The 23,762-nt window shown below is 43.3% G+C and overlaps 1 protein-coding gene across 1 annotated transcript in view; it reads right to left on the bottom strand.

Moving 5' to 3' along the window:
• ARHGEF26 (Rho guanine nucleotide exchange factor 26) overlaps positions 1 to 23,762 on the bottom strand; it is a 155,035-nt gene that overhangs the window by 20,106 nt on the left and 111,167 nt on the right. The window contains exons 8-10 of the mRNA XM_075546945.1: positions 20,594 to 20,668; positions 16,394 to 16,483; positions 10,955 to 11,109 (exon numbers count right to left, since the gene is read on the bottom strand). Coding sequence (XP_075403060.1) covers positions 10,955 to 11,109; positions 16,394 to 16,483; positions 20,594 to 20,668 — 320 coding nt within the window. The remainder of the gene's footprint in view (positions 1 to 10,954; positions 11,110 to 16,393; positions 16,484 to 20,593; positions 20,669 to 23,762) is intronic.

Raw genomic sequence — 23,762 nt, 5'->3', positions numbered from 1 at the left:
GTCATCTACAGACCCCCCTACAGATCACTCCCCATCTGCCTTCAAGAAGTTCGCTTCTGGCTTGCCGTCTCTCTTCAATATTCCTCTTTCTTAAATCGTCATGTTTCACTGTCCCATCGCAGATACTTCCATTACCCGGAGCTATCGGGTCTTTGATTCCTCCTCTCCAACCATCTTTTCTTCTGCTGGACTTCAGTCACCCCGGGCATAGCCTAGACAGGTCCCGTCACTGCCATCAGCCACAGCGCACTCACAATTCCAGGGTGAGGCACAGCACCTTCTAACCACTTCATGTCTTTCTAATCCAACACCCCCTCTGAGGCTCAACTACAATGTTTCAACCCCCATTTCCCTGAACACATTGACTCTATGCCCCTTCCTGTCCTTGCAGTCATCCACATGAAGGCTCCAGCTTGGATTTCTCGGGACCTAGTTTTAATCACCAAGTGCACACATCCTCAACTCCTTTGTCATGCCTGTCTGGACCTGTGTGGAAACTGTCCCCTTTCAAAAACACGAGAGAGCACTCAATAAGCAGTGAATAAACAGGTGAGGATATTCTAGGGACAGCATCCAATATTTACTTTATCAATAATAAAATATAAATGCATGAACCTTCTTGCTTCCAATTAAATGTGCTAGAGATTTTGGAAAATAAGTCACTTTGTCCTGTGTTTTTTAGGATGTTTTCTCATTTGGTGGTGATTTCTGCTTGTCAATCACTCCCTTCTAACTTTGCTTTAAAAACTTCCCAATTCTTTCTGAAATTCCGTTTCATGAATTCTTCCCTCAAAGAGAGCAAACTACAATTATCATCTATAAGAGCAAAATATTGCTGTATTAGTCTGAGTACTTTAGAGAAACAAATCCACAGAAACTCATGTATAAGAAAGAGTTTTATATAACGGTTAAGTGCACATCAAGAAAATATCCCAACCCAGTGCTGCCCAAGCCCACAAGTCCAACATTAACCCATACGTCCAACACTAATCCACAAAGTCCTCCTCCATCTCACAAAACACACGCAATGATGCCAACTGCAGGAGGAAAGCCGAGTCAGTAAATGTGTAAGCATCTCAGTGCTGGCAGCTGCTCCAGCACCCAGCGCTGCATTGGGGTAGGTCCATGTGGCTTCTCCTCAGGGATGTCTTGCAGGAAGTGAGCCTTGCCAGCTGAAGCAGGGAACTGGCTAAGGCAGCTGCACCCTGTTCCACCATGAAAAAGCAAGTGACCGGACAACTAGAAACGAGAGGCTTACTGAGCCATTTATCCCTTCACCCTTAAAACAACCACATGTGTATATCGGCCAAGTTGACACAATAAACTAAGTACCTCACTGCCTTTCTAACCAAATTCATCTGTTGATAAGGTAACGATCTGTATTCCTTGAAAGCTGACTGGGCAGGCTTTTCGCTGAAGCTCTCCCAAGGCTGTGTACAAAGCACCATGGTCGCTCGGAGGACACACAAAAGACGTGGCTGAGCCCAAGAGGGAGGAGTGGAGACTCTACAGCCAGATGCAGCTATTTACAACCCCGTTTCCCTCTCTGCTTCCGTGCCCACATCCAAGAAGCATTAAGGCTAGTTGTGCAGGTGTAGGGTGGGGAAAGAAACCTTTCCTGAGGAAAGTTGATGCTAATCAGACTTCCCCATCATCTAACAAACATGGTTTACGCAGTCTTGGAAACAAATTTGGATCATGTAATTAGGAAGTTAAATTGCTCAGAAAAAGGCCAATGGAAAAACCACCTTCCCTCGCATGGGGAGGTTTATATGCAGACTTCCTCTGATTGTCTTATCTGCACTCCAAGCACCCCAGCTTGCTCAGCAAGGCAGTCTGCGATGAGCTGGCCGCAGCTCCGATCGGAGGCAGCAATCCAGTCTGTCTGTGGCTGTTGTTCTGTGGTGAAACAATGAAGACTCTCCCAGTGGAAACCTACTTGAAGTCACAGAGCCTTCTCGAGACTGGTTTCTTATCTTTACTTCGTATTATTTAAAAAGAAACAAAAACAAAATACACACAGAGTGAAGAACCGTTGGTAGCAAACCCTACGGGATCAAAAGAGGCACTATCTCCATTGGTTTTCCCTCTAGAAAGCGGTCTGGGTTAAGTAGCTTAGAGGGTGCTTTGATGGGCTAGTTCTTGGAGAAGCAGCCCTGGTGGCAGAGTTGGGCTGCTAACCACAAGGCCAGCAGTTCCAAACCACCAGCTGTTCTGATGGTTTTCTGCTCCCCTAAAGAACGTATTACAGTTTTAGAGATCCACAGAGGTAGTTCTACTTTGTCCTGTAGAGGTACTGCGAATCGGGAATCCACTTGATGGCAGTGAACTTTGAGACTTAGCTTCTACAGAGATCATGGCCTCTTGAGTCCGAAGTCTCTCATTTGTAGCTAATAGGCTAGAAATCCAACCAGTACTCTCAGGTCGTCCTTTGGTAAAAGGTAAACTTCAACTGAAAAGAAATGATGTATCAAGTTTTATCTGAAATGAAACCCAGTACCAGCAAGTCAATTCTGACACTTGGTGACCCTATACCATAGGGTTTCTGAGCTGTAGTACATCTTGAAGGGAGCAAAACACCTCACGTTTCTCCCACAGAGCAACTGGTCAGTCTGACTTCTGACCTACCTCTTACCCATGCCTAACCCACATAGATCTTAGTGATTGGTTTCCCCTTTCCCCCCACACCTTCCCCTTTCGCTCCTGGTATCGCTACTCTCATTGTTGGTCCTGAGCAGTTTATCTTTCCTCGATTCACTGTGACTGACTCATCTCTTGTTGGTGACCCTTCTGTGAGTGGATGTCCCATTGTCTACAGATGGACTTTGGGTCTCCACTCTGCACTCCCCTTCATTCACATTGATAAGTTTTTTTGTTCTGGGTCTTTGATGCCTGATACCTGATCCCATCGACACCTCACAATCACACCGGATGTTGTGCTTCTTCCATGTGGGCTTTGTTGCTTCTCAGCTAGATGGCTGCTTGTTTATCTTCAAGCCTTTAAGACCCCTGATGCTGTATCTTTCAATAGCCAGGCACCATCAGCTTTCTTCACCACATTTGCTTATGCACCCGCTGTGTCTTCTTCAGCAATCGTGTTGGGAAGCTGAGTATCATGGAATGCCAGGATATTAGAACAAAGTGTTCTTGAATTGAGGGATTACTTGAGTAGAGGCCCAATGTCTGTCTTTTACCTTAATAGTTAACATATAAATATATGTACATAGATCTATTTCGCTTTTGCTATATATAAATATATTTACATCTGTACCTCTATAAATGCCTCTTACCTCCTAGTTCTTTCCTCTATTTCCTTTTACTTTTCTCTTGTCTGGGACCCTTTGTGAGTTCTCTTAGAGCTGCCATTCTTCTAGCAGTGCTGACACACAGGAGTCCCTGGGGCTTCAGAGGCTCCAAGGAGAGCCCTCTTCCTCCCTTATATGTGTGTGCGCTCTTCCTCTGCACACTGCAAGGCCTTTCCCCTTCCTCTTCTGAAAACATGAATTGTAAATCCCCACGCTCAACTTATGCTTAAATGGAATAAATATAGTCTCGAACATTTCTGCTAGGGAGGATACTGAACTAGGCTAAAATTTATTTCCACCTGAGGGTCGGGAGCACTTTTCACCAAATGAAGTTAAAAGGTTGACTGAAGCTACACTTCCAGACAGCCTGGAACTCTGTCTCCAAAAGATCACAGCCTTGAATTATACCAACAGCTTTGTGCTGCGGCAATATTCCCTTGTAGAGCAAGGAAGGGCACACAGCCAGCGGACAAGTGTGCCAACTGAAGAAGAATCCCAGCTCCCTCACTCATTCACTCTGTGACCCTGGGCAAGCAACGGACCCCCTCTGAGCTCACTTCGTCTGTGCAATGGGAACAAGAGCAGCACCAGCCTCCTGGATTGTTGTGCAGGAGTCAAGAGATAATTTATATATTATTGCTAACAGTAAGCCCTTAGAATCATGGCTGGCTCACAACAAATGCCCAATAAATGCTAGCATTTTTAATTCCACCATCATTTAAATTTCCTCACATTTTGTTAAAAGTCTGATCATTATAGATGCTTTGCAAATGAGCAAGTGGACTAAGCATCATGACAGCTGAATGTATATATCCAAAAAAGTGCCATGAATATGTGCAAATGTGCTTGACGCACGGGATGAATATATGGTTTGTGATAAGAGATTAAGACCCCCCAATAAAAGAAAGGAAAAAAAGTGCCATGATTTGGTGAGGTGTGCTGACCAGAGATGACAAGGCCTATTTATCCAGAAGCTAGTTTAAGACAGTCTTTACGTGCTCAGTTTCTCAAAATAATTCTTAAGAATGACAAGCATGCCATACACTTCCTACTTCATTGTCAAGAATATAACAAACAGTGGAGATAAGGCTCATTTGTTGGTAGAAGAGGGATCTGTTGTGACTCACTGTCAGGCCCAACTCCCTGTGTGCTTTTAGACAGGCAGAAGGGCCTCTTTGGGCTGAGGGCAGAGAGGCACCTACAAAGAACGCGCACATGGGCCAAGAGCAGCCAGAAGAAAGTGGGCTGTCCGCCTCCTTGGAAACTACTCGCATGCTTTTTATCTTGACAGGGAAGGTATTGGGGATGTTACCGAGCTTTCTCTTCCTGTTGGCCTACAGCTCTTTCAACTGACTCAGATGCTAACAGGTGTTCTGTGAAAAAGGAGGCTTGAACTACTATTTTCTGACTTGCTTCCCCCCCCCTCTTCTTCTAATCGCTTTATTGGCATAGAACTCACACATCATACAATTCAATAGTTCAAAGACATCACGAAAAGTTGTATAATCATCGCCATAATCTGTTTTAGAACATTTTTCTTCAATATTGTACTCACGGTTATTAAGTCCCGGTGTCCCCGCAACCTCCCCTGCTGTACTCCCAATGAACCATTAATCCAGTTACTTTCGCCATACATTTATCTACCCTGGATTTCATATACAGAAAAATATTCAAAAGCAAACAAACAAAACTATCGAGATGAGCAAGGTAAAATAGATTTTAAAAAGCCTCAATTGAAAAGAGAGCAGAAAAATATTAAAAACTCGAACAAATTGAAATGGGCCATAAGGGAAATTAAATGATGGAGGAAGGTTAACTTTTATCCCAACTGCATTTGCAACTCTGCAATGCATTCTGCGCGATGGCAAGACTGTTCACACCCCTGTTCTTGGTCAGAGGGGGGTCACCAGGTGAATCCATGTGTATTTCCCCTTCATTTTTTTTAACTGAAACTGCTTTAAAATGGGTCAAAAGGGAGATAACGTGATAAGATAATACATTTTGATCTAACTTTACAATGCTTTCTGCCTGATAGCAGGACTATTTACATCCCTCACTGTAAAAGGAGGGAATTCATCAGAGGCTTAATCCATGTGTGGACCCTGCAAATGGATGGTGGGCTTCCGCTGACATCTTATAGCCTTCTGAAAACCAGGTGTTTACAATTTAAGCTCTTAGGACATTCCCTCCCCAAGCCCCCGTGTACACAGCACCTGGGGATGGATCATGAATGATCCAGACCAGTCAGTGGTTCTCAACCTTCCTAATGCCGTGACCCTTTAATACAGTTCCTCATGTAGTGGTGACCCCCCAACCATAAAAATTATTTTTGTTGCTACTTCATAACTATAATTTTGCACTGTTATGAATCGGGTGACCCCTTTGAAAGGGCCATTTGACCCCCAAAGGGGTCGTGACCCACAGGTTGAGAACTGTTGACCTAGACAATCCTTGCCGTCATTTCCCTAGGCTAGCTTCCTCAGCCTCCCTTATGAGTAGAAGTTTTGTTACCCAAGACTGACGCATGAGATTCAAAAAATCTTGTGGAGATAATCTGAGGGCAGATTTCTCTGCCAGAAAAATGAGCTACTGGAGTAAAATCCACCTTTGAGTGGCCTCCCCCTTGGCCCTCCTATGCCTGAATGAAGGCACAATGCCAGGAACTGCAGATGATTCCTGAAGGCATGAAGCTATACGCACAGAGGCAAAATGCCCACTCAGACCAGGACTCACCTGAAGAAGGGAAAGCGCTGGTTTCCGGATTACAACTACTACACCAGACCTGCCCCCCTCCCCCCAGTCAGTCTCCACAGTTACTAAGAAGTCAATGTCTATTGCCTGAGCCAGCCACTGTTGGCTGGAAATTTTGTCACTTGCAGCCCACAGCTCCTCAGTGGTCCCATAGCGAATCTCCCATGAGGAATAGAATAGATAAGGTTTTCCAAGCTCCCTTCTTCTTCGTATTTTTTTTTTGAGATAACTCAATATTTCTTACTGTTCAAATCCTCTTATGTGGCTATATTACTCTTGATTGCCCAAAACATTTGTTGATACAAGTGTACTAAATAAAAGCAAGCAAACAACAAGAGTCTTAACAAAATATAGTTTTAAACGTTTGCTTCCCGACTGAGGTATGCGGTATTTGTGGGTAACCATACGGGTAAAGCACTAGGGAATGTGAGAAGCAACATGACAAAGTGCCAGATTTGCTTTTACCAAGAGTAGGTACTTAAAAATATTTATTTTAAAAAGGCTATAAAACGGAATAGAATCATGTCTCCTTAAAAATAAAAGGCAGTTCAAAGACGACTTCGCTGGAGGGGAGGGTGGGGGTGGGGTGTCCTGCCCAAGGATGAGCTGAATTCATGCAGGCAACTGAAAGGGCGCTCGCTACGTCACTGGTTCAGCTTCAAGAGATGTTTGTTCAGTGTTCCTCTGGGCATGATCCTGGACGTCCTGAGGACACACCGGCGAACAGACAGATAGGGACGGACACACGCCTAACATCAAATACTATGGCAGAAAAGAATACATTTAAAGGGAAGGAGAACTCCCAGTGGATGTGATAATTAACCTTAAGACCTAAAGGACGAAAAGGAATTTTGCCCAAAAAAGGTTTCAGGTGGGCAGGGAGTCAAGGAAGAGAGGGAGCATTCCAGGTAGATGCAGAAACACATGCCAGGTTCTAATGGCTGGAAAGGTGGTTCTAGGAACTGTATTTATGCTCAGTGCAAGGTAAGACCCAGGAAGGGAGACTTTGCACAGGAGGAACTGAGTAGATTTGCCTTGTGGCAACGAGAGAATCCATGTGCTTGTCTAGAAGACTTGTAACTAACTCGCTATGGGTGCGATGAGGAAAAGGAGAAGATAAGCATCAGGTCTGCTATGGGGCAGTGGGCTTAAGGTGGGCCTCACTGAGGAAGGAGCAAGACTTGGAGAAGAAACAGGCTTGAAGCATGGAGCAGAGTTAGACCTGGAAGGCACCAGACACCCAAACTAAGGGCTTCAAGTCTTATGACTCTGCTGATATTTAATAAACCAAAAAAAAAAAAGGGGCATGAATTAATGTTAGAAAATGTGTGCTCCAGAACTCACTTAAAACATAACAGCCTGGTTCTCATTCACGCGTCATGTCATGGGCTGGGGGAGGGAGATTGAGTTTTTAGCTTTAGAAGGAAATGGGAGGGAAGACATATGCCAGATACAAGCCAGGCTCCCCAAAGGAATCCTTGGAGAAAGGCAGTGAGATCTGTGATGGGTCTGGTAAGATGTCCCTTTGACAGGGCTCGGTCTGACTGCCCTTTTGTCACTCTCAGGGGATACGATTCACATTTTCCTTCTCTAGCATAGTGACACGTTGCACAGGTTCTGGTTTTTGCAGTATTTACCGGCAGTAAGTCTCAGGTTCAGTTTTCTTGTTTCAAAAATGAAAACAACAGCACTTAACCCATAAGGCTCTCTATGTGAGTGTAGTCCGTACGCCATAGTAAATAAGTCACTATAATGTTATTATTAGATGTAAGTAGAGCATAAGAAGCTATTATTTATTCCTATATAAGAGCATAGCCTAATAATCCATTAATCGGACGTTTCAATATTACTGCTGGGCTGTGTCAGGTCCAGTGCTCCGAGGTAAAGCTGGTTTATATTGGCTGTCACTCTAGTACAGTGATTCTCAACTGAGGGTCAATTTTGACCCTGCTCCAGGGGAGATTTGGCAATGATGTCTGGAGGCATTTCTGGTTGTCACCGTAGGGGAGGATGCTCCCAGTACATAGGGGGTACAGACTAGGGAAATTGCAAAAGCTCCTCCAGGTGGCTAGGACAACCTCCTACAGGTGACCTGTTACCAGTGCGCGGTTAAGAGTCCTGCTCCAGAATCAGCCAGGTACCGCTTCCTCTCCCTTGTCATCCAAAGTAGTCAAACTGGCCATGCATGCCTTTGAAATTTGACAGACTGGATACAAGTGACTCACAAGCAGCCCAGAGCTCCTGACAACTTTCAGCCTCCTTTTGGTATTCTGAAAAAGTGAAGATTCTGGTCCTGAAAGACAGCCCCCAAGGCCACTAAGCAAAGACAGTCCTGCAAGCAAGAGCCATACCGTGACCTGCAGAGCTGAGGTGGCCACACTCCCCCGCAATCCAAGAACATGCTTCTCAGCAAATAATCTGCTACTTGGATCCAGGGAGGAAGAGGAACTATCCTCCCCAGAAGCCTCTCCCAGTAGCTGGGAAACCTCCCTGAAGCTGAAAACCACTGGAGCCCCAGCAGATAAGCTCCCTGACTGAACCCTGGAATTACAATTAGCAGTGGGTGGCTGGATCAGTCCTTAGGAGCTGGCACAGGTACTTAGCCTTTATCTGTACCTCATAGCCAAACCTAAATGATTGCCTTGCTCAAAGCCAGTGCCTCTCCTCCGCGCCACCTCTGGCATGCAAGGCATCCGCAGTTGCCTCCTTGACGCGATCGTGTAAATACGGGCCGTGCATACTGTACATTTTTAACAAGCCTACTAATCAACCTTTTGTGGTCTGCTTGTTACTCTGGCCACATGTTCGGGTCATAAACAGCTTGTGCCTGCACAGTATTTCCCAAATTGAGAGCACTCTAGACAAAGGTGAAAGGTTTGTAAGGACAAGTCAATCCCAGTTTTGGTAAAGGCTCAGTTAGACTCCAGTTGCCCTCTCCACTGGAGCTGGCTATCCGGCTCCCTCCTTTCGTAATAATACAAGTGTCGGTATACCTGGAATAGCCAGCATGCCTGACTACAAATATAATGTCACACATCCTGTGGAAGGCAACGCATGCTGGTAAGTAGAATAGCATACTCTGGAACACTAATTTTCAAAGTTTACCTTTATTGGGAAGCACTGCACGAGTTTAAGAATAAAAATTGTGCCACCCTGGATGAAATACCTTTCATGTTTTTCATGACTGTCATAGAAGACATCATGATACATTTAAAGTGTAGTGCATTTATACTTTAAATTATTTCGGTGCCACCAAGGTATGCTTAATCATTAAAATCAAAAGCTTATTTAAAGCATTTGGTCCATTGAGATAGAACAAATATTTCAACAGATGGAAAATGGTAAAAGTCAAGAGTTCAGGTATGTGAAGAGACATGCATAATTACCCTCCCCTTAAAGCACACCATCTAAAAAAAGAAAGAAAAATCATGGAAAAGTTCCACCTCTTAGAAAATCAATAAAACATAAAAACACAAGCATTAAAATTCCCCTCTAATCTTTACTTGTAAAAGTTACTTAGCTACTAGAGCTACTTACAGTGTCCCAGGTATGAGACACAATTCTCCTTAATGGGAGCGGACCATTTTCGGAAGTATGAGGAATCATCATAATCTCTGTGTAGTAGACATCGTAGCAGAGCCTACAACAAGCTTTCATCTTGGCTAGACAGAGAGCAGCAGAGTAATCTTTCACAATGCAGCCTGCTTAACAGAACCGAAGGGAACGCCCAGTCTCTTATAATTCAGTGAAAGTCTTTACGAAGAGAGCAATTCAGAAGGAGCATTGAAATAAACATGTCACAGTAAGCGGGGGTACGTATTTTGGATTTTCATGGAGGTCGATTTTCCAGTCCTCCTTCACTTTGTCTAAGCCACCCTCCCACACCACCCTGCTCTTGTTCTATGCTGTCATTCCCTTCAGTTGTGGGAACAGCACACTAAAGAGGAACCTTTTCACTCCACGTTCATATTCCAGAACAGATGGGATATTTTCCTCGAGCCAGCAGGAACATATTTTACAGGCCTATGTATGTAATGAGGTTTATACATTCAATAAATAATGGCCCCTAGAGAAAGGCAGAGCTGAGGGTGAAGGTGTGTGGGGGTGGAACAAGGACAGTGGGGAGAGCAGATGCTGTTGGGGAAAGTCGTCTATAGTACTCCTCCTGAAATGCTCTGTAGTTGGTCATGAAAGCAAAACCAGAATGCTCTATCTACCACCTGATTTATTCCATTCTCTGCATGGGGATACTTCCTAGACTAATCATCATTATGAGCACTCAAGTTTAAGGTAAGCCACAAGAAGCCCTGGAAGTTGCCCTCCTCACCCTCCAGCCCTCCACCCACTGGTCTGTCCTCAGTCAGAGCAATTGTTATCTCTTTTGTACAAAGAAATCAGTTTTAAAAAAACACTGATTGGGGCTCACACTTCCCTAAGGAAGTCACACAAATAGAGTGATATAAACATATATAATAATTAGACTGGTGGCCTCCTCCCTGTACTAAGTCCATCAGATGTGGGCTACAGTGAGGAGGAGGAGGAGGATTTCATTAGGAGCCTGGGTGGCACTGTGGGCTGGGTGTGGGTGGTAATTCTGTGGTTCAAACCCACCAGCCACTCTGTGGGAGAAAGACGAAGTGGTCTGCTCCCATAACGATTACAGTCTAGAGAACCCTAAGTAGGGTCGTTATGAGCTGGAATCAACTTGATGACAGTGGGCTTGCTTTCGGGGGTGAGTGGGGCTACACAGATAAGTACAAGTGAAAGCTCTGTGAGTGGATGCATAGGAACTACACATCTGACATCTCAGCTTTAAAGGACGGTCAGCCCCAGCAAGCGTCTGAAGCACAGAACAGTAAAACTAGGCTACATAAGCAGCGATTCCAAAAAAGGCTTACCTCTTCTTCTTGGTGATAATCAGAACGTCGTTAAAGAGGAAGAAGTAGACTTGCTGTTTAGACATCCTTTTTGAGAAAAGCACAGTATCTTCTACATAAGCGGTCAATTCACCTCTTTTTACCAACCACCGGGACGAGGAGACTAAAGGGAAGGGCTATAAAAAGAGAAAAAAGCTCAACACCCAGGGCTAAATTAAAAAGTCCTTTTGTGACTTCCCAAAATAGAACGCATACCTTATGTTCAAACACAATGACATATATGATGGTGCACACCATAAAAATTTTGGATGATTGAAAAAAATCCCAACCTGCTGCCATCAGTTGACTCTGACCCAGTAGCACTGTGCTCCCCACGGTTTTCAATGGCTAAGTTTTCAGAAATAGATCACCAGGCCTTTCCTATATGGCACATCTGGTTGGATTCAAACCACCAGCCCTTTAATGGAGCCCAGCCATTTGCACCGCCCAGGGAAACAAGGGTGCAGTGTTAAATATAATCAGAGAAGTGCAGTGCATTCTCCAGGAGTAAATGAAAAAGAACTTATTTCCATATTAATTTCCCTAGCTGACGACTAAAATTCAATGAGAAAACGTTATTGTGTGCGTCCCAAAGCATAACCCAATTGAAAAAGAAGATTGACAGGGGTCACTTAAAATTGAAAAGCCTCATCATAGAATTTATCAGTATCAACTATGCTTAAAGTCTCAAGGCAGGGTCTACAAAGACAGAGCTAGTAGTGGCTAGCAAGGGACAACTGTCAAAGCCTTTATTTCCCTTAGGAACCTAAAAGGATCTATCTGAGAAAGAGAAGGAGGAAGGTGAAAGAAAAGCCCCACACACCCCTACCAGTTATCAACTAAGGCACCACCTTGAGAACACCTATTCTCCGATGTGTGGTAGTTCCCCCGGCACACTCATCCCTGAAAGCACAGGGCCACTTTCTGGTTGTGCCAATCAAGTTCTCCCAACATACTTTCTCATGCTCACATAGAAAAGGCTGTATCCAAGGAATACCATACTTGTTTTTCTTTATTTAGGTTTGCAGAAGCCAACTGGAAAACTCTCAAAACCACAGACTGTTCCTTACCCCGGAGAACACCCCACTGGCTGCCGCCCTCCCCCACCTTTTTAAAAGAAAACCAGAAATGATTACTGCCAAAAAATCTGATGTAAAAAAACCCAAACAATTATATCCATAAAACAAGCAAAAGTTCTTGGGCACAAAAAACACAGTGATGTAGTACAATCAATTGTCCTTCTTTTTTTGAGGGGAGTAATGATTAAAAATGACTAAAGGAAATTGGAAATATTAGGGAACAAACAAGAAGGCTAAGTAAGAACACTTGTTCTTAAATTTATAGTAATTTTTCCCATAGAAGTTTATCCCTGAATATATCATGCCACAATTTGGCTGTGAAAGTCAAGTTCTTCTGAAATAATCCATCATAATGTCATATAAAAGACTGTATCCATGAAGATACACATGATAATTTATGATTTCATACATTTTCCTCACTTTGAAAAGAGCTTACATAGTTTTTGATCAGTTACATACTATTTTCTTGAAGGTTTGAAAAGAAAGATGAGATTATGGCTGAGTCCCAACTTTCAAATTAATGGTTAAGGAAGTCGCGCTGCCGGTTCCAAAAATCTCGACTCAGACAGATGTCCATAAGGAATGACGGAGCTATTGAAGGATGTGGGACCGAGCAGGTCTAGGGAACGCTAGGGGACCGGCCTGCACACACACAGGAGGTCACCATAGACTCATCTGGTAGGTTAGATTCATTGGGAGGGTAGTTATTGGGAACACACTGAATCTTATATCACATATAGCCCTGTAGGATGGACCAGGAGATAGCACGGTACAGTTCCTTTGTGCAGACAACCTTGCAACTGTTCCTAAATTAGAAATCAGAGGAAGAAAGTTTTGTTGTTGTTGATGTTATGCTGTTTAAAAGCAGGTTGATTTTTAGGCAAGTCTCATCCTCCACTAAAACAAAGTAAATTTCTAAAAAAATCATTTAAAATAGTCAGTAATTTTCAATACATTCACGAGTCCTGGTGGCATAGCGGTTATTTGCTGCACTGCTAATCTCAAGGTCAGCAGTTTGAAACCATCAGCTGCTTCAAGGAAGAAAGATGAGGCTTTCCACTCCCATAAAGAGTAACAGTCTAAGAAACCCACAGGGGCAGTTCTACTCTGACCTATAGGGTCCTTTTGAGTCAGATTCAAATCCATGACAGTGAGTTAATTTTTTCAATACGTCTACACTTCTTTTAAAAAAGAAATCCGATATTATTTCAGAATGTATTGCTAAATGAGGAAAATCATTCTCATTCTCATTCATGAATAAAACGGAACACTCAAAGGCATGGAAATCATTTCTAGAGAGAAGAGACTTTCCATCCCCTTTTGTGGTACGTGGCATCCTTGAGAAGTATGTTAGCATAAACTGTGACTAGTTTTATGGGTCAGCAAAATGAGGATGCAAGGGCGAAGAAATCTCAGAGTTCCTTTTGGTGCCTGTTAAATTCTGGAGTTCTACTTGTTAGCAAGGCCCCAAACACCAACTGGTAAACACGCCCACTCCCAATAAACCTGGATTCACCCACTCACACCAAAGTGTTTAAATAGCTGAGTGGTATCATATTATTCAGATGTACTATGGTTTATTTAATAGACCCTCTGGTCATAGATATGTTGGTTCTTCTGCAATCCAAGCAGTGCTATACATAAACTCTGAGTGTGTGCGCATGCGACTTCGACATTCCTGAATTTATCTGTGCCAGAGGAGCCGTGCACACCACTGGTTGTGTTTTTTTGTTTGTTTTTGAGGATTTGGTGTCATATTTATTGTCAAAAAGAGTATTTCAAGAAATATCTTGAAGTACAGTGCATATAAATAATATTTATATGCCTACAAGGAAGTCTAGTTAATAAACTATTATTCAAATTTATAGAACCATTGGCTCAATAAGTTCCAATTATTTGAGACACAGAATGTACAACAGAATGAAACACTGCTTGCCATCCTCAACTTATTCTGTTTGAGCACATTGTTGTAGCCACTGTATCGATCTGTCTCACTGAGCGTCTTTCTCTTTTTCACAGGCTCTCTACTTTACTGAGCATGATGTCCTTCTCTAGGGAATGATCTCTCCTGATAACCCTTCCAACATACGTGACACAAAGTCTTGCTGTCTGCTTTTCAACGGAGCATTTAAGTTGTACTTCTTCCAAGACTGATTGGTTTGTTCTTCTGGCAGTCTAAGGTACTGTCAATATTCTTCACCAAATGCATCGTTTTTTCTTGTTATCCTTATTCAATGTCCAGCTTTCACTTGCACATTGAAAATACCATGGCTTTGGTCAGCTATATCTAAGTTCCCAAAGTGACAGCCTTGCTCTTCAACGCTGTAAAGAAGTCTTGTACGGGAGATTTGTCCAATGCAATCTATTACTTGATGTCTTGACTACTGCTTTTATGAACATTGATTGCGGGCCCAGGTAGGATGAAATACTTGATAACGCCAGTCTTTTCCCCATCTAACATGATGCTATCGATTAGGCTGCTTCTGAGGATTTTAGTTTGCTTTACATTGGGTTGTAACCCACACTGGAGGCTGCAGTCCCTGATTTTCATCAGCAAGTGCTGCGAGTCCTTGCTCACTGTCATCGACTCAATTCCGACTCATAGCAACCCTGTGGAACAGAGGGAAACGATCTCTGTGGGTTTCTGAGGCTGTAAATCTTTATAAGAATAGAATTCCTCATTTTTCTCCTTTTGAATAGTTGGTGGTTTTGAACCGCTGACCTTATGGTTAGCAGCCCAATGCATAACTCACTAGGTCTCCTCATCTGCATGTTGCCAGGTTGTTAATGAGCCTCCCTCCATTCCTGATTAGCTCAGCATAGAGATGAAAGAAATGTGGTGAAAAGATACAGTCCTGAAGCACACCTTTCATGACTCTAGGCCATGCAACAGTCCCTTGCTGTGTCCAAATGTCTGTCTCTTGGTTCAGGTTCAGGTTCAATATGGGCACAGGGAAGTGTTCTGGAAGACTTGTTCTTCTCAATGCTGTCCACAATTTGTTACAACCCACACAAGTGAACTGTGAAGCCTAGTGCTCTGACGATGCCTTCGTACAGCCAATAAAACACAATCCCACATCTTTCTGGTGTTCTTTGCATTGAGGCCCATCTGATGTCGGCAACGCTAACCCTCATTCCAGATTCTCTTCTCAATGTGGCTTGAAATTCTGGCAACTGCCTGTCAAACCAGATGCAACCCTTTTCTAAGGGTTCCACTGAGTTTTTAATGGACAAAAATGAACTAATTAATTTGCACACATCTAATTGGTGGGTCACAATAACCTGCACTTATAGTTTTGGTAATTGCTGCCATATTGTCCACCATTGAGATGATAATACTTTTTAGCAAACTTTTGCAAGATTATGAATCTAAGAGGTGAGAATCATTCTTACTTTCAGTTAGCACTTTTCTTCTGAGTGAAGTAAAACATCTTTTTAAAGGCTTGGGTCCCCCTCCCCCTCTTCTTTTAGCAGCTTTCTAACTTCTCAAGGGCTTTTTAAAAAAAATCTTTTTCTTATCATTTCTACCGATTCTTACCGCTTCCTTGTCTGTATCAGCCCCTGCTCTATATGGGAGTAACACATGTTTTTCCAGTTTTCTATGTGCCTTTCCACTTTTTTAATGGCATTGCCTCCCTTTTAAACATAGATGAAAACAGATTTTATAAGGATACATGTAGCAGTTGTTTCTTTTAAGGATGCCTGGGTTTGGGGGAAATTGCTCAACACCTGTTGGATTGTTGCTTTTCAGAGGCTTCCCTGGTCCACAGAGTTTCTGCTTACCACTCCCGAGCAGCAGCAGGATCAGGCTGGCGAGGATTGAGGCAGAGAAACAAATGGAGCCTTGCTACCCACTAACAATCTTGCTTTCATTTTGCACACTGGAAAAGAACTGTTCTTCTTGAACTTAGGAAAACGTTGTGGTCCAACTCCTGGGAAGCCACACTTTTCTGTCCTTTCATGGCAAGAGGCTTTGAGAAGTCCTTAAGGAAGCTCTAATAGGTTCCTGTCAAGTCTGTAACTCTTTTGCTAATGATCAGCTTCCCCAAGTCTGGTGTCTTCCTTGGAGTGGGGGGTGGGAGAGACCATGCTTCTTAGACATGCCTACCTCCCTTCATTCAGGCCTGGAGAAGAGTCACTGGGACCTGGGTTAGAGAGCACTGAAGGACCTTATCTGCTTCTCATCAGGCAGCCTCCCTTATCAATTGATGGCCCTTCTTAGGAGAGAAAATCTGACCACCACCACCCCCCCCCACACACACATACACTCTCTCTCTCCTCCTTTACATAAGATTCCAGCAAGATTAGTAATAAATCTGTTTGGGAAGAGGCAGGTGAATACCTTAATTTTAAATTCCAGCTGGGAGTTAATCGTGTACATCATTTCTGTCCTCTCCATCTTCCGGGCTCCTTCATTACACAGTCGAACCAACTGGGAACACAGTAAGAAAGGGGGTTAATAGATCACGGAAAGTTCCCTCCATTTCCAATGCAAATCTCTCTCCAGAAACACTTGGGGCTAGGAAGTTAGGAGCTGGATATTTTACAGAGTAAAGACAGCATATCCTGTTAGAAATGGTGTAATTAGAAAAAAGGCAAGGAATAAAAAGTTCTGAAAAGGTTTCAGGGGCAAATATACTGCTTATCACACCTCTCCCATGTCTGTCCTTCTGGCCCTTATGTCTTTCCCTCCCTCCTTCCTTGACTCAGGGGCACCTCCCAACCTCAGAGCAAGCAGCATCCCCCCAGGTAGCTTAAGCCAGACCACTTACTTCAAAGACAGGTTCTAAGCAGAAACAGAAGCACAAAGCCACAAGAGACCAGAACACAGCCTCAAACAGGAAAGCCTGGGGTGGAGCCTGATGGTCGGACATTCCTCAGGGAGGATTGAAGCCCACTGCTATGGACACTGACTGACAGCACCCCTTAATAGGGCTTAGGGCTGTAAACCTTTTTGTGACCATCTCATCTTTCTCAGGCAGGAGCTGGTGGGTTTGAACCTCCAGTCTTTCAGTTAGCAGCCCAATGTTTAAACCATGACATCACCAGACTTTCCACTTAATTGTAAACCTTGATTCAGTCAAGTGCATATTAGTTCACTGCTCTGAATCAAACCAACTTTGTATTCCTAGGTGCCTATAAAAATATATATCTACACAAGACTCATTGGCAATAAAATTAAATGTGATTGTTTAAAAACGAAGCCTGTATATTCTCATTGGATTTACTTTTAGTACTGCTTTCTCAGATAATGAATGTCCAGGTTTTAAAACAGAAAAATATAATACAGAGGTATATAAAATAGATCATAAAAAGATCCCGATCTAATCCTGTTCCCCAGAGGTAACTGATAACAGGTTGAATGAGACAATTTTTCTTGTTTTCCTTGTGTCTACAAATATATAATTTTGTTAAAAGGTCGTTCTATGTCTGTGACCTGATTATGTTCACTTACTAGTACTTTCCTGATGAATACATCACAATTGGCAAAATAATTTATTTTAAATTATATATTGATCCCCAGGACCCCTGGTGGTTACAAGTTAGCAGTTTAAAGCCACCAGTTACTCCACAGGAGAAAGACAGGGCTTTCTATTCTTGTAAACTGCTCTCGTCTCAGACACTCACAAGGGCAGCTGTGCCTTGACCTATCTAGGGTCGCTATGAGTCAGCATCGATTCGATTAGATGGAAGTGAGGGTTGGGGTTTTTTTTGCTTTTGGAGGGTGGGGTGGTCTTACTTAATAGATACCTGTACCTAAGTGTATGTGATAGCAGTTATATCTCAAGATGGTTGGAACATAGAAGATATTCAAAACCACATAAAATGTTACGGGGAAGATTAGAGAGACCTTAATTATGTTGCCACAAAGGGCAAAGGTGATGGCTTCACCTGACTCCTAAAAGGGGCATCTTCTGATGCGCTACAGACACAGCTCTGGCTTTTGAGTGTCTGGCCTCGCAGTGTTTCAGCATTCTGCTCAACTATTTATCAGGGTTTTAATTACCCAAAAAAGAGAAACTTTCCTGCCGCCACCACCCCCTCCTGCCCCCCACTCACTAAACATGGGGGACTTACCCAGAGCCTTAGATAGAATCTAGTTTAATAAAATTTGGACGGCAGCACACCAGATTTAAATCTCTAAAACAAATATTGGGAGTTCCCAATTTCTTTGATTTCAGACAAAGCCAATGTGAAATTCTGCAGTTTAGTTGCAAACTATCAATGTTCTTTAATCATCCACTATTCCTGCTGAAAATGCTGATAATGTTTTTCCAGATTCTCTACAACCCGATCAGCAATCTTCACACATAAAACATTCTTTCTTCCGGCTGGGCTAGCTATATTAACAATGTCAGTTTCCTTTTCACACCGGGAGAATGTTGAATATACTGTGAGATTCCTGTGGTCCTCTTCCCTGCATAAGCCCTGGTGATCATCATGGCTCATGTTCAGAGAAAGGTGTCCTACGGAGCGACTTAATCTTCACATACATACAGCCTTCTCTCAACTGTCTTACCACATCAAGAAAGCAAAGCAATTCCTGAGAGGCTCCTGCACTTACCAGTGCTCGGTCAAGTGACAGCTCGATACCCGGTTTCACATACAGGGGGGTGTGGGGAGGTGAAATTCCTGAAAAGCATGAAGTGCTATCTCTGGGACCCATTCTTCTGCGGGAATTCTTAGTCTTCATTCATCTGCATTCATGTCAGTAACAACCAGGCAGAACTCCCTTATTGAAAACATGGAGGGTGATACTTCCATCCTCTACTTTATCTATCCATTCAATTTGTCTATTTTTGCTGTTCAACAGCCTTAAGCACTTCAGTATTGTGTGACTGTTTCTAGAGTGTTTAGAAGTGAAAATTTTCCATCAAATGCCATGTGTGTTGTCAACTTTGCTAAATACTTCAAACTGCCTTCTTTTAAGTCCTGGGCTCGCAATTCTCCAGCAGCGACCCCGAAGTCCTCCGCGGACGTGACTCAGAGAGAGCCTCCCTCAGCGTAGGCCCCCAGGCGATCCCACAGCTGCCTGGCCAAGTCCCTTCATTCCATGTTTTCCAGAGCGTGGTATTCAGACAGAAGATGGGAGAAGAGATGGATTTATGTGGATCACAGATAGATTTCTTCTGTGCATAAAAATGTCATAGATATTAGACAACTAGTTTATCAGACCCCAAATTGGCAGATATTATTGGTAAGGATAAGTATAAAACCGTGAATCATTTTAAAGGCAACGGCCTCCCTCTCCTCTGACTTGGTTAGGTGATGTTTGTCAGTGGCTATGCTGTTACTGTTGTCTTAAGTCTCCTCAGCTGGCTCCTTTTTCCCCTAAATAAGACCCTGAATATTGCTATTCCTCCTGGCCATGACACGATCTACTGCTTTCTCATTCACTCTACACTCTCCCAGGGGCAGTTCATCCTTCAGACACCATCTCTATGCTGCTTCTCCCCAAATCCATGGCCTCCATTCTGGTCCCTTCTTGGAGCTCCTGACTTGTGTATTTGGCATATGCGGAATTGCAAGGACATGCTCCTGTGGGAGAGAGCCACCCAGTCAGAGGATGCATTCGTTTCTCTTTGGCCTACCCATATGCTCACTCAATCCATTGTTGCATCTACCTCCCTGGGGCACAGGTCTAATTCCATCCGGTGTTGTAGGTCAAGTATTGGTTATTAACCACAAAATAAGGACTTTGAAACCACCAACCCTCTGACGGAGAAAGATGAGGCTTTCCATTTCTGTAAAGAGTTACAATCCTGGAAACCCACAGGGGCAGTCCTACTCTGCTCTATACAGTCACTATGTGTTGGAATCAATTCAAGGGCAGTGAGTTTTTACATCTGTTTAAGACACTTGCATGATCAACTATGAGAGCCTCAGGATTGGTCCCAACTCCGCAGTAGTGTTTGTAGTACATTAATTTATAGCTTCTGCATCAACTCAGGTTAGGTTTGTAATTCCTTCTTGTGTGCCACGTCCCTGATGGCTGACAAGTCTCCCTGCTAGAGTAGGCACATGAAGACCATTTCAGCTCTTCAAACTCACCAAACACTTCCCTGTCTCTGGCCCTCTACAGGCAATGAAGACCCTCTTTCCCACAGGTCCTCCCTCACCCCTCCTCTTGTTTTAGGATTCAGTCTACAGAATCACCAGCCTCTAGTGTCATTCTTATTGAAGGTCTGCCCCCTTCACAGCACTGAAGCTCTCTGGGGCAGTGACTGTATCTGTCTTATTCATCACTGTGTTCTCAGGGTTGGCTTTGTGCCTGGCTCAAGAGGAATAATAAATATTTACTGAATGAGAGAATGAATAACTCTTCAAATACAAAAAGGAGTGGAGACATTGATTGGCCCTTAAAGCAAAGCTGTCTGAAAGGGGGGTGGGGTGGGAATTGAGCATGGCAAACATAATTTTCTTCTCTATCTACATAGTGAAAAGTGTGTGAGGTTCTAGTAATTTTCAGCAGCACCCCAAGACACAGTCTCTTCCAGGGTATCTGAATGGCTGTCTGTCTGAACAACTACTCAACAATTACCTTGCTTACTTCCTTTAAGGCCCTTTTGCAGACTTCGTACTTCGGAGAGTCCTTGGGCGTTTTTTGACAGATAGTCTACAATGAAGTAAAAGTGAATGAAGTCAATTGATTTATTGGGTTAAGCAGAATAAAACAGTTTATCCATATCCTCTCCCTTATAGTACAGTTAATGCTGCTGAACACAGGAAGATGATACTACAGCTCAAGTGGGAAACTAGGGAAAGCCTTTAAACTTAATGTAGGGAAAGCCTTTAAACTTAATGTCCAAATAAATGCAGAAAATGGTTAAGTTGGAGGACAGGAGTCAGAGGTGGCAGAAGTCAGTTTCAAACGCCAGATTTGTCCCTTTTTGACCTTGGGCTGTCACCTACCTGGACTCTAGAAGCTTCAGCTTCCTCATCTGTAAAATTTTCCTTATTTAATGAATTATTTCACAAGATTGTTGCCAGAATTAAAGGAGAAAAATGCATGTCATGGTCTTCCGAACTGTCCAGCATACTGTAGGTCCTCAACACATGGTAAGAATTGCTTTATTTAATTATGATGGTTATCATTAGCTGTAACTATTTTTGAAGATGATACAATAATGTGAATTTAAATAATTCAGGAGAGGAGGACATCTAGGTCTTCCTTGATAATCTTATATTGTTGAATTTCATTTGTGATTATGAAACGGAGTTCAAAGAAAGTCAATTCAGGGTAAACTGACACATATAGAACTTCTGAAAACATACATTCAAAGACAACAGAACCATTTATATTTTTGAAAACATGTTCATTTCAATGAAGATGGGTGCTTCATAAAAGAATTGAAATTGAAGAGAAATTTCAGTGTATTTGGATTCTGCCTAGGTGGCCAGACTCTCACTGATGGCAAACAGATTAGTGGTGACAGGCCACTGGCTCTCAGCAAGCAGCTGGCACTATAGGTGGAGACCAACACCGAGTTATTAAACCAGGAAGTGAGGCTACAGGTCTGTTACGTGGGATACAAGAGAACACACAGTGCCCATCTGTGGGTGTACATTAAAAGCTCTCAAATGTTTCCGCCTGTGACCCACTGTACAAACCAGGTTAAAACTGCTGCATACAGCCACACATATTTATTAGTTAACTGCATCATGAGCCATACATATGACTATACCTTATTATTTCTTTTATGTTGTGCACGATCTAAAATTCCATTACTATGAGCAACTAACAGGCACAGAAGCAGTCTGCAGAGCACTAGTCCGTGTTCCTGGGAGCAGCTCTCCTGCCTCACAGGCCACTGTGCAATGCACACTGTGAGACTGAGCATACATAATCCTCAGCGCAGACAAGAACTTCTAGGCAGAGGGGCTACAGCTTTCCTCTAATCCAGGGCTCCTCAAACCTTTTCAACAGGGGGCCAGTTCTCTGTCCCTCAGACCCTTTGGAGGGCCGGACTATAGTATAGGAAAAAACTATGAACAAATTCCTATGCACACTGCACATATCTCATTTTGAAGTAAAAAACAAACAGGGCAGAAACATCCGGCGGGCCGGATAAATGTTGGCGGGACGCATGTGGCCCGCGGGCCATAGTTTGAGGACGCTTGCTCTAATCTCAAAGGGATCTGTGACCGCAGATGTTTAGAGCTCATGAGAAATCAAGGCACATAGCTCCCACTTTGTACAACGTGCTCTGCAGGAGACAGTGTGATACGTACATAACTCCTCCAAATTAAAGAGGGAGAATAAGCACGCTGGGGGAGCACAGCATAGACGGGATCTAAGAAACACAACCTAACTACATTTTTTCCGCAGAAAAAAGGGCTGAATTCTAAAATTTCTAACATAACAAAAAAAATGTTGCATTTATAGAGATCTCGTTTTCCCATGAAAGAAAGAATGAACCCCTAAACTTTATAATTCCAACTCTATACAAAATGGTACATGTAAAAAGAATACAGTTTGCTATGACAAAATAGGGTGTCTCAAATAATATCTGTCTGTATGGATCAAATTTCATGTTCTTACCAAGTCTTAAAAGTCAAATGGAGTCAACCTGTTGTAAGCTAAATTTTGTTTTTGATAACATGAAAGGGTTCTAATTTTTTTAAGTCATGGTTTCAAAAAACAACAGAAAGGCAGAGAGCTAATGCAAGTTTCTAAACACATTTAGGCAGGTGGGAGTTCCTAAATACCAGGTGATGAATGGGGAAGGGAGTAATGAGGGCAGGTTGAGCTGAACATGGAACGCAGCAAGGGACTGACAACTCTGATGCCCCCCACCACGCCCCCCAGCGCCTCCTACACTCTGCAGCAGCGTCAACAGGGGCACTGAGGACCACAGGCTCCTACGTCATTTAAAAAGTGCAGTGTTCTTCTTGAACATCATGGAATGGGCAACTGAATCTAGAAAATCCAGGAACTTAGTAACCATCTCCAAGCACAATGCTATGACTCCATTTCTTTTGTAGGCTTTCACTTGTGAAAGCCCACACTGCATTAACAGCATGATTCCCTCTTAAAGGACACGTAGGATAAAAGCGTCCTTGTGTGGCCAAGAAGACACCACTGGTTGGATCACACCCGTGCTGGGCCAGCCTTTCCTTTTCTTATGCTGCCCCGGCCCCAACAGTCACTTCGGCTCCAACATGGCCAGCGAGCAGGCCTCCTGGCTTGATGTGGCTGCTTCCCAGCTGTGGTTCACACAAATCTCCACCCACTTCTTTCTCCCAGGCCTGCCGGGCCAGTGCTCAAAGTCAAATGCTGGTCTTCTTCATGAACTTCCCCTGAAATCAGGAGGGGCTGAATTTTCTCAGCCACTTTGTACAATGCAAAACCAGGGAAAGTTTCTGTCTTGTTACATGGAAAGAGTTTCTTATGGTAGCACCAACAGCATCTTGAAACGCTTCAGGCAGAAGGGGTCTGGGCGATCAATCTGATAGTGGTGGTGCAGGAGGGGGTGCCTAAGGAGATGAAGTAACTTGCCCAAAGTCCTATGTCCAGTTAACACCTCAGTCAGAAATGGAATCTAAAGTCATTATTCTTCCCTTTGCAAAAACAAAAAACTTGGAGCAAATGGGTGATGTAACCTAAATCCTATGATGAGACCACACAGGCTTTCCTTAATTATCTTGCCAAATAAGTTAGACACTGGCAAGACTTCCTAGCCAAACAGCACCTTCTCGTCTAAGCTGGC

Source organism: Tenrec ecaudatus, chromosome 4 (genome assembly GCF_050624435.1).
Source record: "Tenrec ecaudatus isolate mTenEca1 chromosome 4, mTenEca1.hap1, whole genome shotgun sequence".
NCBI classification, from domain to species: Eukaryota; Metazoa; Chordata; class Mammalia; order Afrosoricida; family Tenrecidae; genus Tenrec; species Tenrec ecaudatus.
This window is presented reverse-complemented; position numbering and strand designations above follow the sequence as displayed.